General features: G+C 65.0%; 1 protein-coding gene across 1 annotated transcript in view; it reads right to left on the bottom strand.

Annotated features, from left to right (window-relative positions):
* COL20A1 (collagen type XX alpha 1 chain) overlaps positions 1-11,627 on the bottom strand; it is a 25,536-nt gene continuing 13,909 nt past the window's right edge. The window contains exons 19-35 of the mRNA XM_081832251.1: positions 10,586-10,621; positions 9,739-9,877; positions 7,782-7,924; positions 7,467-7,576; positions 6,830-6,988; positions 6,665-6,742; positions 6,014-6,106; positions 5,377-5,430; positions 3,998-4,051; positions 3,825-3,878; positions 3,497-3,550; positions 2,654-2,725; positions 1,952-1,987; positions 1,773-1,839; positions 1,408-1,554; positions 610-687; positions 1-170 (exon numbers count right to left, since the gene is read on the bottom strand). Coding sequence (XP_081688377.1) covers positions 145-170; positions 610-687; positions 1,408-1,554; positions 1,773-1,839; positions 1,952-1,987; positions 2,654-2,725; positions 3,497-3,550; positions 3,825-3,878; positions 3,998-4,051; positions 5,377-5,430; positions 6,014-6,106; positions 6,665-6,742; positions 6,830-6,988; positions 7,467-7,576; positions 7,782-7,924; positions 9,739-9,877; positions 10,586-10,621 — 1,400 coding nt within the window. The 3' untranslated portion in view covers positions 1-144. The remainder of the gene's footprint in view (positions 171-609; positions 688-1,407; positions 1,555-1,772; positions 1,840-1,951; positions 1,988-2,653; positions 2,726-3,496; positions 3,551-3,824; positions 3,879-3,997; positions 4,052-5,376; positions 5,431-6,013; positions 6,107-6,664; positions 6,743-6,829; positions 6,989-7,466; positions 7,577-7,781; positions 7,925-9,738; positions 9,878-10,585; positions 10,622-11,627) is intronic.

The following is an 11,627-nucleotide window of genomic DNA, read 5'->3' on the forward strand; positions in this document are numbered from 1 at the left end:
ATGCTGCAGTTTATCCGAGCATAGAAAACAGTACAAAAGAAAGGCTCCCCACCGCCCTCCTTCCACTCCCAGGTCCCTCCCGCACTCGCTCCTCCTGCCGGCACAGCCGCTCTCGGTGCCCAGAGTCCGGGGAGGGGTGCAGGGTCACTGTGGGCAGCACGGGAACCGTCCTGGCAGGAGAGAAGGGTGGGCAGGTCTGAGCCAGACCACAGCAGCCCAGCCCGCCTGGCACCGTGGACCCGAGCCCCCCGGGTCTCAGTGTGTCCAGCAGAGCCATGAGCCTGCAGCAGGCTTCTCCTCCTCAGGGCGCTGCTCCCACATGCCTCCTGCCCTGGTCCCTTTACCCACCCGGGTCAGGTGCCCGCGGTGGTGTGCCCCGGTCTCCCCTCCTGACATGCTCGCCCCGGCCGGTGTCTCCCTGGGCTCTCCTGGCTTCCCCACATCTGCCCACAGGCTTGTGATGTTCCCCCAAGGCCCATGAACCCCCCCATTCCTTCATCCCAACCAGCCAGGAGGCCCTGCTCGTCGGCGCCCGCACTCTCTGTCCATGCTGCACCCCCACTTCGCAGCTGCCCCTCGGGGCTCCCCTCCCCACAGGTGGGGGCTCACCTATTCTTCCCGGGGGTCCCGGAGGCTCGCTTCCTTTAGGCTGAGGGCTGCCCATGTGACTGAGGGCTCTGGGCTCGCCTGAGCAGAAGGAGGGCATGGTCGAACGAAGAGGTGCAGAAAGCAATGCTTTCCTTTCCCTTCTCAGGGACCCTGTTCTGACTGATGGGAAGGTGGGTGCCCGAGCCCCAAACAGATACCAGCTGTTGGCTCCGCCGCCAAGTTGGGGAGGCTCGGTGGGGGGGTCCTCATGACAGCCTTGTCAAACCTCAAAGGCCATGTCTGGGGAACTGTGATGGGCCATGGTGGGCAGGGGTTCCCATGAGTGAGGCCTGCTCCCCTAACCCAATGCACAGCCCGGGGGTGAGGCAGGACCCCTCCCTGCCCACAGCACAGTGCCCCAGCCCCACCCTCTTCCTTTCTCCCTGATCCAGGCCCATGAGCTCTGTCTCCCCTAATCAGCCTCCCATCCATCTTACCACCTGAGCCGTGACCAGCACTGCAGCCCCAGTCAGATGGAGGGACCAGGACAAGGTCATCAGACCAAGCCTCCTGGGGCATCAGGCATGTGAGCATGCGGGGAGGAGGATGGGGGAGGGGACGGCAGGACAGCAAAGGACCCTAATCTTGGGCATCCTGGGAGAGTGGGGAAGGGGCCCCTTTGAGGACCCCAGGAAGCCAGGCAGTGTCCAGTCCTGCCTAAGTGACCTCTGTGTGGGCTTGGGGGCCCGGGGAGGGTGGGGAGTCCTGTACCTGGAGAGGAGCTGCAGGGCCCCTAGACCCTCCCCACAGGGCCAGTACCTCTGTTCGCAAGGTGGGGGCCAACATCTCCCCCTTCTCCAGGGAGCCAGGCCTCACTGAGTGTGCCGGGGTGCCTGGGGGCCTCCCAGACGGGCCTGGGGGGCCTGGCGCTCTCACGGAGAAAGGAGTGGAACTTCAGCACATGACCTGGGGGTTGGGGTGGAGGGGGCATCAGCAGGGTGGGGCACGGGGCACAGGGGCCCCCACGTGCCTTCCCCCCCTTACTCCATGGTGCATGGCCAAGGAGAATGGCCGGGCCAGGCTGGGACTGCTAGTGACGAGGGGCCCAGGCTGCTGTGAGCACAGAGGCTGCACGGGGGGCACGGGAGGCTCTGGGGTCCTCACGAGGAAGCTACACCACTCACTCTGGATGGCAGACTCGCAGGCCTGGCTCAGGAGCTGGTAGATGGTGGCCAGGGACTGTGGCTCGCCCTGAAAGGGAGGATGGGCCATGTGGCCACGTTCCATGACCGGCGGCATGAGGGCCAGTGCCTCCCCCATGCTCCCAAGGAAGTGCCCGGACCCCAGACAGGGGCCTACTCACCTTCTCTCCTCGCTCCCCTTTGGGTCCTGGCAGCCCCTGCAGTGGAGGAAAAGGAGAAAAGCAGGTCAGGACAGAGAAGTAAACCGACAGCAGAGGAGACGTGCCTGGACCCCATCCTGGCTCCCCTCTGGGCGGAGTGAGTGCTGCATGCCAGGCCCGGGGTCAGCTCCCCTCTGGGCAGGTGAGGGCCACGTGCCAGGCCTGGGGTTGGGGTCGGCATCTCCTGACTCTGCTCCCGGTGGGGGCGGGGGTCCCACCCATCTGGCAGGAGGTAGATCAGGCAAAGCAGAGCCTGATCCTAGGGAGCTGGCTGCAGGGAGTCCCCAGTGGACAAAGGGTCTGCCACTAGCAAGCCAGCCAGCCAGGGAGGCAGAAGCCCGCCAGGCCTGTACGGAATGCGTCCCCGCCCCTGGACCTGCCTTCCTCCCCGTCCCCAGCTGGAGCCCCCTCCTTGGCTTGTCGGCCCAGGTCTGCCCCCACACCCTGGAGCCCACAGCCCCACCGTCTGTGCCCCACCTGTCCTGGGTCTGGGGTCTGGCAGGGGCAGCTCCGGGCTCCCTCTGCTCTGGTGAGCCCCAAACCCAAGCTCTTTACAGGCCTGGCTTTACAAAGTGGCCTGATCGGTGGGGAGGGAGGAATTTGCTCACATTTGCTCCCTGCCTCCCCACTCCTGGGGAGCTGGTAGGTGGGAAGGGGACTTACCGTGGGCCCCACGGCCCCTGGGGGTCCTCTCTCCCCACCGGTGCCCCTGGCCCCCGCCGTGCCCTGGAAGCCCTGCAGAGGTGTGGAGGGGCGGTTGGCTGCAGGCCCTGGACAACGAGGCCCCTCCTCCGTCCCACCCTGGCTCCCTGTGGTCTGGGTCCCTGCGGCCTTGGACCCACACCAGATCCTTCACTCCTCCCAGCCTCCCGCAGGCTGCGCCTTATCGCCCACTTCGGGGCCGGTCCAGGCCCCGTATGCAGGGCAGAGCCCTGCCCGCCCCACCCCTCAGCTCTGATTCTTCACTAAAACAGCCCCCACCCCCGGCTCTGTTCCAGCCATCCTGAGTGTGACCACGGTCCTCCCCCCAGCCCCCGCCCCCGCCCCCGGCCCCGGGCCCCTGGCGGCCTCTTGCGGGACAGGCACCTGGCCGAGGCCACCTTGGGTGCCCCCATTCAGAGCAGCATGGACCCGGTTGGATGGGGAGGGCAAGTGCTTCTGAGTGAGGCAGCTGAGAGGGAGAAGGGGGCCCAGGTCACGTCCTGTAGCCAGCCTCACCCCTCCACCCTCCCCGGGCAGACCCGGCAGCCCGGGCACTTTGCCGCCACGTGGATCTTGCACAGGGGTGCCTGGGGCTGTCCAACCTGCCCAGGGGAGGCTGGAAAGACCCTCCCACAGTGTGCGACAAGCCTCTGGGCACAGGGCACTCGCACACCCAGCGGAGCTCTGCAGGGTTCCAGCCCAGGAGGAGAGGCCTCCCCGGGTCACCTCCTCTAGCTGTGGCCTGTGTTGTGTTCAGCCCTGAGGAGGTGGTGGGAGGAGCCTCGCAGGGCAGGTGGTACCTACCCTCGGGCCCGGAGGTCCAGGCAGGCCAGCGCTCCCCTCCAGGCCTCGCATTCCCTGAGGGCAAAGGAAGGGGCAAGCTGGGGCGGGGAGGGGGCCCGGCACCCCTACACGCCCTCCCGTGGATGCCCACGTGGCCGTCACGAGCAGACAGGCAGTGACCCGTCCCTGTGAACCTGTGCGACACTCTGAGAGCCCATGAGGCCAGCCCAGCTCAGGGCCCGCCTCCCCGCCCAGGGCAGTGACAATACCCCCCCGCCCCCGCCACTGGCCAGGCCACCGCCCCCTCAGCCTCTGTCCAAGACCCTCCCGTGGCAGGCTTCTCTCCCACCTTTGGTCCCTGGAGGCCGACCTTCCCGGGGGCTCCCTGGTGACCGGGATGGCCCTAGAAGGGAACAGAGACGGCTGGCCAGGCTGAGGCCAAGGTCTGAAGCAGAGGAGACCCATGTCCCCAGCCCACGCCCTCCCTGCCCACGTGCCCTGAGTGGAGTCTGATCCCACTACCTGCAAGCCCGGGAGCCCATGGTCCCCTTTCTCTCCTTTGACCCCTGGCGGACCCTGGAGAGGAAAGAGACTCAGCGGCTAGTCTGTCCCAGAGGACGGGGGAGGGGCAGCATGGAGGAGGGGGAGGGGAGGCAGCACCTACCACAGGTCCCTGCACGGTTCGGCCCTGGGTCCCTGGCGACCCCTGCTGACCTCCAGGACCCTCAGGCCCCATCTGTCCAGGTGGCCCAGGCTCCCCCTGCAGATGCAGGTGGGGGAGGAGCTGAGAGGGCCCGAGGGGCCCTCCAGCAGCCCCTCCCTCGGTCCTGTCCTCAGTGACCCTCCTGGCCCTCCGGCTAACTTTGGTACCAGACCAGGGCTTGTGCAGAGACGTCTTCACCCTCCCTGCCCACCCCGGGAGGGGTCCTGCTGAGACCCTCTCTACTGCCGGGAACAGACCGCGGCCGCGGCTCCAGGTCACGGAGCCCGGGCCTGCTCTCCCTTCCCAACCCGGAGGCGTGCAGAAACCACCGTGGCAGAGCCGACCCAGGCAGGCCAGTCACAGACTCAGCCTCGCTGGAGCTTTCTCCCAAATCTCTAAGGGACAGGGGACACCCGCTATTTCTACCGGTTGGGATTGCGGGGGGCGGGGGGATGAGAGAATGCCTTCAGGCAATCTTTGTGAATTGAGCATATCGATGTACCGAACTCTGTAAAGAAAACTGCAGACATTCTCATGTGTGAATATCAGTGAGAAAATCCTCAGTAGGACATCGGCAGACAGAGCCCAGCCGCACATCACGTGGGTGGGAGGTACCCCGTTTATGCAAGAGAGCAGTTCAGGATTCAGGAAGACACTAAGATCATCCACCAAACTAACAGCTCCAGGGAGAAAAATTATTTGGCTGTGTCCAAAGCAGCAAATCTTACTTAATATCCACACTTGAGTTTTTAAATCTAAGAGCGCACGGACATGGCGATCACACAACCCGACGCATCCCTCTCTGCTCCCAAGCCTGCTCCGCACAAACACTGGTGTGGCAAACGTGGTCACAACTCACATGTGTGGCTGATTTCCATAAAGTATACTGTGCTCCCAAGAATTAGTAAGAAAAGTACCCAGGGGAAAGCGTTCAAAGGACATTTGTCCAACAAGAAAATTCCAGCAACTTCCACAGGGTGTTAGAGCTGCTTTAGGAGAAAAGCCAGTTAAGACGGTGTCAACACAGTTCACCTGTCAGAGTGCTTATGGTCAGAGACGAGATGAGATTTGCAATTTCTGGGGTGGGGTGGGAAGCTGGCCGCTCCCTGGGGAGGGCACCTTGCTTCTAGTTGTGGTGCTCACTCCTGCATTCTAATGAAAGGTAGGGTCCAGCCCCATGGGACTCCCCCCTACTCACCCTGGGCCCTGGGAAGCCCTGCTCTCCTGGGGCTCCGATCCTTCCAGGGAGGCCCTGCAAGGGCACGGTCAGGGCTCAGCACCGTCCACCCGAGGGCCCCACAGCATTGCCCTGGACTGCAGTCCCCAAGTTTCGGTGGAGAAGGGGAAGGGTCTTTCGGGGCAAGAGAATCCTAGCCCATCCTTCCCTCCCACAACCTCTTGGTAGAGCAGACTCCTGTTCCGGCAGGTCCTGGTTCAAATCCTGGCCCCTGTCTGGCGTGGACCGCCGAGCATTCCCACTGCAGGCCCCGCCCCATGGGGGGGTCCAGGGCCTGGAGAGCCACCTCCCAGGCCCCACAGCGAGTACCCAGGACAGAGGCCACCCACGTGGCTGACTCGCCACACCCACTGGCCACCCCCAGCACAGGGTCGCACTCCCACCGGGATATTGGGGATATGCTGGATCCCCAGACAGGGGTCAGCCCAGGGGAGGGCAGCTGCAGGGGGTGGGGAGGAGAGGCTGGGTGGACGAGGCAGCTGGGGGACGCAGGAGCACGTCCCATCTTGGAGGCAGGCTGGGACAGCTGCTCGGTGCTGTGGCAGCAGGATGTTGCCGGGAGCCCGGGTCACCCCAGGGGAGGAGAGGATGGACTCACCGGAGGTCCTTGGGGCCCCGGGGGCCCAGGGGTCTGCGAAGAACAGGTGCAGGCGGAAGCGGAAGGGAAGGCCGGGCAGGTCTCTCCATCCTTCTGGGGGAAAGGAGACCCCACTCATTAAGTGGCCCCCTAGCTGTTCTCATCTGACCTAGAGCTCCGAGTAGCCACAGACACCTGGGTTCCAGGACGCCTGGGAGGCTGGGAATGAGGGGCAAGGACCCCACCCTGGGCGCCACCCCCCAGGCTGCCCCACCCAGGCTGTCTTCCAGTCCCTCTGGAGCGTGGCCAAGCCCGGTGTGGGTACAGCGTGAGGAACCCTGCCCACACCCATAGGTTGCGGAGGCCGCCCGAGTCTCTGGCAGTCCCTCTGGCTTCGCCGGATGAGCGCCTTCCTGGCCCGCTGCGTACACCCCAGCTGTGCCCACAGAAAAAGGCTGTGGCCACCCCTGCCGCTGGGACTTCCTGACACGCTCCAGCCTGCCTGGCCCCCAGGGCCTCCGGGACACTTGCATCCGGCTGCCCAGGGCTCCGGCTCTGGCCCAGAGGCCACCTCCTCCGGGAAGCCTGTCTTGATCTCTGCCAGCACCGTGATGGTGGACATGCTGTCCGCCCCCAGACTCTGGGACCCGCGGCAGGCGCTAGGCCACGCACCGCCGCAGGGAGCTCGCAGCACACGTCTTCCTCTGCCCAGGACTCGCTGCACACGATCTGCAGCATCTGCAGCTGGAACTATGACACAGAGCAGGGTCGGCCAGACGAGGCTGCGGTTCTGTGGCCCCCTCCAGCCCAGCCCAGCGGGACCAGGTCCGTGCTCACTGTGGCTGAGCTGCTCCGGGGGCCCCGGGCCTTGGCCAACCTCCCCAGCATCACGAAGCCCGCGGCAGGCGGGCTGCCCGCCTCCCCGATGGGCCTCTCGGCCACCTTCCGGCAGTCCACGTAGAGTCTGACCCTGGAGCGGCCCACAGCCACGTGCACCTGCCGGACACCAGAAAGGTTCCCCTGCAGCCCCAGCGAGGGTGGGCACCCGCCTGTGCCCACAAAGCCAGGCCACCAGTGGGGCCCAGCACCTGGCGCTCAGGATCCTAACTCCACCCCAGGTCTCACGAGGCCTCAGTTTCCCCTTTATAGACCAAATCACACCTGTTGCAGACCCCTCCCAGGGATTTGTGGGACCCAGGAAGGGCTGGATGCTCTTTGACCCAAATGAAGACCTCTGTCTAGAGGGGACCGTGGGGCAGAGGCTCGGACAGGCCAACGTGACTTTCAAGGAAAATGGGGGGGAGCGGGGGTGGGGCGGGGAGAGCCGGTGTGTGACGGGCAGCCGGCTGTGACAGGTTGGGAGGTAGGCACGTCTTGCGGGTCCTGTGTGTGTGGGGGGGGTCTGCTCCAGAACTTGGGGAGCGGGGGCTGGTCTCGAGGGGCGCACTTCAGTCTTTCAGGAACCTTCCAGGACCTTGTGGAAGCTTCCAAAGAATATCCTCCTCACTTCAGGCAGGTCAAAGGTGACCTCTTGCAAGGTGGCCCTGGGGTCGTGGTTGAAGTAGGTCAGAGACTTCCTGCCAGCTGCAGGGGAGGGGTGGGAGCACGTGAGACCCCCAGAGCAGAACGGGGTGGCCCCACGGTCGGGCAGCATGCAAATGCACCCCAAGCCTCAGGGGCCCGAGCTGTGGACGCCTCTCGCTGAGCCTGGGGCGTCCCCGGCCTGGCCCGGACACAGACCTCCTTAGGACCCACGGACCTGGGCCCACCACCCTCCCTGTGGACTGACCGTCCAGCAGGACCCCCAGGACGGGCTGGAAGTCCTCAGCCGTCATCTGCCACAACGCGAAGCTCTCGCGGGGGGTCTCAGGCAGCACACGCAGCAGGAAGACCACCGTGTACTCTGGTGGGGGGGCAGCCAGCTGGAGGCCACTGTTGGAGCACAGGCGGGGGGCGACTGCAGGCCTGGGACGGGGTGGGGTCCCGCCATCCCCCAGAACCACGGGACTGCAGGGCGGGGGTCCACCACCAAGCTGGGCCTCTCCTGCCTCCGTTCCCCAGCAGTAACACTGGGTATGTGAGGGACAGAAGCGCCCCCAGGCTGGTGCGGGTTCAGCGAGACATGCTCTGTGGCTGGGACCGAAGGCCACCCCACCACAGCCTGTGTTCACGACACTCCTGGGCAGGGTCCTCCAAGACCCCATCCTCCAGGGGCTCTGCGGGGGCGGAAGGGGGCAGGTCATGGGGGCCTGGCAGGAGGGTCTCTGGGCCTGTGTCCTGGGGTCAGGAGCCCACAAGCCCACAGGCAGCTCTGCCCTCGGGAGTTGCTCCCACGGACCCGAGCTTGCTGGAGTGCTCAGAGTGGGCAGGCGGGGGGTCTGTGCCAGTGCCCACTGGGGCATGCTGAAGGGTGGGAAGGTCAGGGAACAGGGTGTTAGGTCACCCAACAACAGTGTTCCTAAAGGCCTACAGCCTCGCTCTTTGCCCTTCATTTGCTCTTAGGATAACCAAGAGCCCCAAAGACCCAGACCTGTCCATTCCTGTGGTTCTCTAAGCAAACTGACCCCAGGGCCTTGGCACGGGCTGCTCCTTCTTCCTCAGTGCCCTTCCCTTTCCCTATTGTCTCCCTGGTGGCCCTTACTTGTCTGCCACTTCCCTGGGGAGCCTTTCTGACCCCAACACAGGGAGGGACCCCTCTGCTCTTAGCAACCCAGAACCCCTCTTGTGGCAGCTACCACGGTGGGGGGACACTTGTGCTGGGTGGCCTCGCCTGGGGTGGCTGATCACATCTGGAGCGGGGGCCACACCAGCAGAACCGTCGACAGCGAGGGCCTGGGAAAGTCTGCGCTTGCAGAAAAGGGACACGCACGGCAGAGCCGCCATCGTGTGGCCTCCATCCAGGGAGGGTAGACCTCAGGGCCCCAGACGCTCAGAGCAGCCCGCCCCGATAAAGAACCCCAGATTCAAGCTTGGCCGGGAGGAAGGGGCCTCTGAGAAAGAGACCGGCTTCAGCCACCCACATGCACAGGGAGACCCGTCACCACCTGTTACGTTAACATAGGAGCAGGTTGGGCTGGGCGGGAGGAAGAGGACGGTGAAGGAGCTGTGAGCTCAGACGGGAGGACGGCGGTGGGCAGAGCGGCACCTGCCGTAGCCACACCCACCACGCCCGCCATGCCCGTGCTGGGCAGAAAGGCCTGAATCGTAGCAGCGCGCGGGGAGTGCTGTGCAGTGATCTGCTTCGTACTTTTCAAACTCCCAGCACAAAGCATGTGACCGTGCTGATAACGTGCAGCATTTAACTCAAGGAAGAATTATGTGTATCACAGCTCCCGTTTGATTCAGGATCTCTCCACAAACAAGGCCGGGCGCTTGTGAGCTGCTGGGAGCCCCCAGCCTTGCTCACGGCGGGTCACGGGGTGGCGCCTGCGGAGCACTCGGCTGCTTGCAGATTTGCCTGACCCACGCCCACCGGGACGTGGGAGTTCTCAAGGGACACAAGCTTCTATGCAGAAGTCTGCAAGTCTGAGCAATGCTGGGGCCACGTGGGAAAAGGACCTGCACGTGGCCTTGCTCCACCCACGCAAGATTTATTCATCTGTAAAACCCCACCTGCTCAGGGGAGTCCCTGGTCGGCTCTGGGGGCTTGAACCTGCCACAGCCCCCCCCAGGGGGGCTCGGGGGACGTCACAGGGGGGATGTGGCCACCCGCCCCTCTGGGGCCCAGTCCACCCCCGGCCCCCCACCTGGCCCGGCGGGTCAGCTGAGCGTCCTTGAGGAGCGTGAAGGTCCGGGCACAGCTGAACGCCGCGCGCTCCATGGCAACACCACGGATGGAAGCGTACTCCTTCTCCACCAGGCCGAAGGCCGCCATGAGGTCGAAGCCTGCATGGCCATGGCAGCAAGGAAAGGGTGATCGGAGACTCGAGGTGAGGGAGGGAGGCAGGGGCAGGAGCAGAGAGGAGCCGCCCAGGACGCGCGCAGACGGGAAGACGGTGACCATGAAGACTACTGACGGATGCACACTCAGAACCTGCAGGTGGGTGGGAGTCGGGCGCCCGGGGCCCCCCACAGCGCTCCAGGGGGTGACCCCACCACACCCGGTAGCGGCCAGGGTGCCCAGCAGCCGGCCACAGCACCCGCCCCGACTCAGCGGGCTCAAGGCGTTTGCATCTCCTCTGACGTTAGGGGCACCGCCCCCGCTCCGGGCAGATCTCCCACTCACAGGTCAGCCCCGTGTCGGGGAGCGTCCCCATGTGACCCCCGGCCCTGGCCCCTCACCCAGCTCCCGGTTAGCAGAGAGCCTGCAGGAAGCCGTACAGGACCCAGGGCCCCAGCCTCGTCTCCGCATGGCCATGTCCCAGCTGTGACCGCGACAGAGACGTGAGAATAAAGGCCTGGGGAACCCCCTACGAAGGTGAGAGTCCTGCCTGACCGCCTCTACCGACCCCGTGACCCTGGTGCCCTGTCACTGCCCCTTCATGGCGGGTGGGGGTCCCAGGCCACCTTCCCCGGGAGGACGCAACAGGAGGAGGAGGAGGGACAGGTGGGGGATGGCGAGGGAGCTCAGCTGTCACACGGTGGGGGGCCTACCTGGGAGGGGGCCATCGGGGCTGAGGGCGGGGCACGCTGCTGGGAGACAAAGGGAGTCCGGATCAGTGGCGAGGGTCCTCGCCTCCACCTGGGGCCCCTCATGGCCAGGTGCCCTGCCCTCAAGTCTACGGTGCCTTGGAGCCACGTCCCCATCCACACACGCTTGCTGGTCTCCAGGCTTGTGGTCCCCACACCTCAGGGACGGGATGGGGAAGGGACAGGGACGGTGTCCTGCTCCCCCGGGGACAGTGCCTGGGCCAGGGGTGCTCCCATTGGGTGCTGCACCCCAACACTGGCCACCCGTGTCCCAGGTGGCAAGGCCAGGGAGATGCGTGGCTGTGGGGACACGCTAACCTGGGGCGTGTGCTGACCTGGCCTGGCCATGCAGGCTTACTCCATGGCCAGGTGCACAAGAGGTGCTCTGAAGCTATCCATGGGCTGGTGAAGGCCCCACGGAGGAGGGAGGTCCCCATCCCCAGGGGCATTCAAGCCAAAAACTAGATGACCCCGTGGAGGGACACAGAGGGAAGCTGGAGTGGCCGAGCTGAATGGCCTCTGAGGGTCCTCTGCTCTGAGCGTCTGTGATTTTCCAAGAAAACCAGCATACAGCCACAAACAGAATCAGCAAGATCCTCTCTGCTGGGCCCTGGCCTGTGGGTGGCAGTCCCCCAGGGACCACGGATGTCCTGTCCATGAGCTTGGTGCATCGAGGGAGGCCAGCCTGGGCCTCCCTAAGTAGTCTCCCTGTGACCCTTGCCTGCCCTGTCTGTGATCTGCATTCGGCTGGCCCAGGATTCCCGCAGGGCTGGACGTCTGCCCTGACCTCCTGGATGCAGATATAGAATTATGAGCCCATTCCGCAGCTCTGAGCCCCTGCAGGCAAGGCTCCAGCCAGAAGCCCCCAGCCGCACCAACCTGCACCCGTTTTATTGGACTAATATGGTCTTAACCCTGGGTTTAGTGGTTGCACTGCTCAATGGGGAAGGTTTCAGTGAAAACCCCAATCTCCTTCTGCTAGCTCCGCAGGGCTGGGCCGTGTGCC

This window comes from Leptonychotes weddellii, chromosome 10 (genome assembly GCF_054177405.1).
Source record: "Leptonychotes weddellii isolate Sample4059 chromosome 10, ASM5417740v2, whole genome shotgun sequence".
In the NCBI taxonomy this organism is placed as follows: Eukaryota; Metazoa; Chordata; class Mammalia; order Carnivora; family Phocidae; genus Leptonychotes; species Leptonychotes weddellii.